This window comes from Physeter macrocephalus, chromosome 18 (assembly GCF_002837175.3).
Source record: "Physeter macrocephalus isolate SW-GA chromosome 18, ASM283717v5, whole genome shotgun sequence".
Taxonomy (NCBI): domain Eukaryota; kingdom Metazoa; phylum Chordata; class Mammalia; order Artiodactyla; family Physeteridae; genus Physeter; species Physeter macrocephalus.
Window position 1 is genome coordinate 83517621 of NC_041231.1, and position 3909 is coordinate 83521529.

The 3909-nt window shown below is 41.4% G+C and overlaps 1 protein-coding gene across 2 annotated transcripts in view; it reads left to right on the forward strand.

Annotated features, from left to right (window-relative positions):
* Positions 1–2134: 2134 nt before the first annotated feature.
* IL17A (interleukin 17A) overlaps positions 2135–3909 on the forward strand; it is a 3889-nt gene continuing 2114 nt past the window's right edge. Inside the window, exons 1-2 of one of the 2 annotated variants that reach the window (XM_007113973.2) lie at positions 2135–2211; positions 3340–3536. In XM_007113973.2, the coding sequence (XP_007114035.2) occupies positions 2185–2211; positions 3340–3536 (224 nt within the window). In that variant the 5' untranslated portion in view covers positions 2135–2184. Of the gene's footprint in view, positions 2212–3333; positions 3537–3909 lie in introns of both variants that reach the window. The other variant, XM_024122085.1, reaches the window with a different exon arrangement.

Here is a 3909-nt window from a genome sequence, read left to right on the forward strand (position 1 = left end):
AGGTCATGGAGTGTGGTAGGAGGTAAAGCTGTAAAGGTTGCAGATTTCAAATACTAATTCAAATACTAAGTCAAATAATAATTTAAATACTAAGGGTTCTGCGTTTTGTTCTGAATGCAAGCGAATGATACAAGAAAAGGCACAATCAGAGCCATGCTTTGAGGATCATTACTGCAGGAATGTTGAAGGCGGGTGGAAGGCAACAATTGGGAAGAGCAAATGTGGTTATTAAAACAGTCCAAGTACACAAATGAACCCATCTACGGAAAAGAAACACTCACAGACATAGAGAACAGACTTGTAGTTGCCAAGGGGGAGGGGGTGGGGGAGGGATGAATTGGGAGTTTGGGATTAGCAAATGCAAACCATTATATATAGAATGGATAAACAACAAGGTCCTACTGTATAGCACAGGGAACTATATTCAATATCCTGTGATAAACCATAATGGAAAATAATATAAAAAAGAATGTGTATATATGTATAACAATCACTTTGCTGTACAACAGAAATTAAAACAACATTGTAAGTCAACTATACTTCAACTAAAAAACAAAAACAAAACAGTCCAAGTGGATGATCAATGAGTTAGAGGAATGGCAGTAGATCTGGGAATAGGAAATAGATGTGAGAGACACAGCTGCTGCTGAGATGGCTATGTGATCACATGCGGAGGAGGGACAGGGGAGCTCACGATGACTCCATGTCTCCAAGGTACATGGTGAGGTCAACACCAGAACCAAGGAAATCAGGAGAAACTGCATCCCACTTCCTCTTCCATCTGTATCTGCTTCGCCTACCAAGGTCATCCATCTACCATCGCCACTGAGATTTCAGCTGCTCATGGCCTTCCTCACTGATCACTCAGGGTCTGTCTACCCAAGAAAACACCTCGCTGCCAAGAATGGGCAGAGACAGGGTGACACGTCGCCAGCCATGTCTGCATCCACTGACCCCTCATTTTATCAATCTTGGGATAGACCTAGATGTTTCTGAGGAGGAGCCATCCTCAAGGACCTGAAATCAAAGTTCACCTCACTTAGAAAGTGGAGAGAAAAGGAAGGAGGAACCATTTCCTTCTGTCTTCCTTCTTTTTTTTTTTTTTTAACGATTTTTTTTTTGATGTGGACCATTTTTTAAGTTTTTATTGAATTTGTTACAATATTGCTTCTGTTTAATGTTTTGGTTTTTTTGGCCCAGAAGCATGTGAGATCTTATCTCCCCAACCAGGGATCGAACCAACATCCCCTGCCTTGAAGGCAAAGTCTTAACCACTGGACCACCAGGGAAGTCCTATCTCTCTTTCCTTCTTATCCCCCATTCCTCTCCTCCTTTCTTGTTATCATTGTCTGCTCTCACCTGCCCTCCTTTTCTCTACCCACACCTTCCTGCAGTCTCTACCTCCATTTTCATTCCTCTCTTTGTCCGGTTACATTTCCTCACTCCTTCTTCCTCCTGAGGAATTGCGTGAGTTAACAAGTTGCTTGGTAACATGCAGTGTTAGACATGCCTTTGATAGTAAATCTCACGTCTCTTGACCCTAGTTATTTTGTTCCTCAAGCAGAGTAGACATTCAACAAAGCAGGCGTTAAATCGATGAAATAATATGTCCTGTCATCATGAAATTATGTATCAATTTTTTTTTGTTTATATGGCGAGACCATGGGTAGTTTCTGGAATGGTCTCCACCACATCTGGCTAGGGAATCTGGTGAGGAAAGGAGTTATCAAATGGGAAATCAAGGCATATGACCAAAGAAGGCTTGAATGTGAGGTCAAACTTTTATTTCCCCACAAGCCATTAAAATAGAAGATATCGCTTATGGCAGTTTCATGCATGCTTATAAATAAATGATTTCTGTGTTTCCACTCAACTTCTGACAAGTCATAGTTCCTTAAAGAATGAAGAGAAGACGTAGTCTTTAGAAACATAAACTTCTGTCGTTCCCATTTTCCTCCAGAAGCAGATTATTGCCCGTCATGAAGGGGAGGTTTTTCTCTGACCTCATTTGGGGATGGAACTTTTAACCAAAATGGTGTCACCCCTGAACTCACTCCTACACGCCAACGTACGTGACCACAGAAGGAGAAAAGTCCTATAAAAAGAGAGAAGGTAGCGCTACACTTTGTCCATCTCGCAGCAAGCACAAGCTCATCCACTTACAGTGAATTGGGAGAAACTACCATGGCTCGTGTGAGAACTTCATCCGTGGTGAGTCCCGCACTAACGTGCAATGCTCTCCTCGATTTGGGCCAGATAATATTTCTGGACTGCAGGCATGAAATCCTGGATTCTAGCTATGAAAATCCAAGAACACTGTCTACATAGGAGGGAAATGAAACCCTTGATAGATACTTGTCATTGTATAGCATTTTTAAGAACTGGTACACATCAGTTTGAAAGGTGAGATTAAAACTGAAAGATAGCTATACTGGGGCTAAACCACACAAGAAGTGTCACATGATGCTGTGCTCTAAGAAAGAATGCTTATTGAAAATCTGTTTCTCTGAGTACAAGGGATTTAATATAATTCTCCCATTTTTCTTTAATCCAAAAGGAGATGGGTCACTATCCTTGAGGATTTAATAAGTTGTGGCAGTAACTTTTCTTTCCATTATCCTATTATTATACTATAGTCTTGGTACGTTAACCCTATTTATTCTAACTAGATATACATGTATAGATGGTATAGGTGTGGTTTAGAGTAAATGGTCTTTATGTGTTTCAAATATTTAAGTTAAAACGTCTTTTTTGAAACCCAATTTGATTACAGAATCAGTAATATGTAAATTTAGAAAAACTGGGAAATACACCTAAGAAAAGCATAAGGGGGGGTCCATTTTGGGTTGGATGTTGCCAGTGGTACCAACAGAATTTTTAACTGATACCACATGGATTTTCTACAGCCCTTTATTTCTACGGTGTACATTTGATTTCACATAGGGTTTCACAGAATGCAAGGGGCGGGATCGATGGTGCAGGAGGACATTTCTTCCTAGAAAAGCAAGGTCATTACCATCCCAATGACCTGAGAGTGACGCATGTACTGACAGGTTGATGACTTGCCATCTTCACTAAAATTACTGCCAGCCAATGAATAATGTGGTTTTTCTAAGTCAAAAAAGAAAAATGTTCAAGACTGGTAGAAATGCCATCCTAATATTATTTTGTTCATCTAACCAGCTTTTCATTTAACAGATCTGAAAATTTAGTATAGATTGTCCTTGGCCATAGCATGTTCTCAACTATCAGCAATTCCACCATCACCACGCTCTGTTGACAGAACCCATGTAGTACTAACCCGGTCTCCCACATCTCTCCTTTCCCACCCAGTTCCAGTCACTGCTGCTGCTGCTGAGTCTGGCGGCTCTTGTGAAGACAGGAATCATAATCCCACAAAGTCCAGCCTGCCCGCATATTGAGGACAAGAACTTCCCACAGTACGTGAGGGTTAACCTAAACATCCTTAACCGGAGCACGAATTCCAGAGGACACTCCGATTACTACAAACGCTCCACCTCACCTTGGACTCTCCAGTACGTAAGAGTCCCAGATAAAATCTCTGTATTCTTCTACCCTGTATGTATCAGACTGCCAGTTAAATAACCTTGAGAATGGTATTACTCACTCAGAATCATCCGTCAAAACTGGAAGGGCCATTGTGTAAACCAATGATTCTCAAACTTTCATTCTACAGATTTCTTTGATGGAGCACAGCTCTCCCCAGCCCCCATAACACCTATTCTGCTAGTTGTCATTGCCCCAGAAATCCATCCAAATGAACGGTGGTCATCATTCTCATACTTATGACACCCCAAGTCTGTTGTTTATTTATTTTAAAAAGAAATAGGGCTCCCCTGGTGGCGCAGTGGTTGAGAGTCCGCCTGCCGATGCAGGGGACGCGGGTTC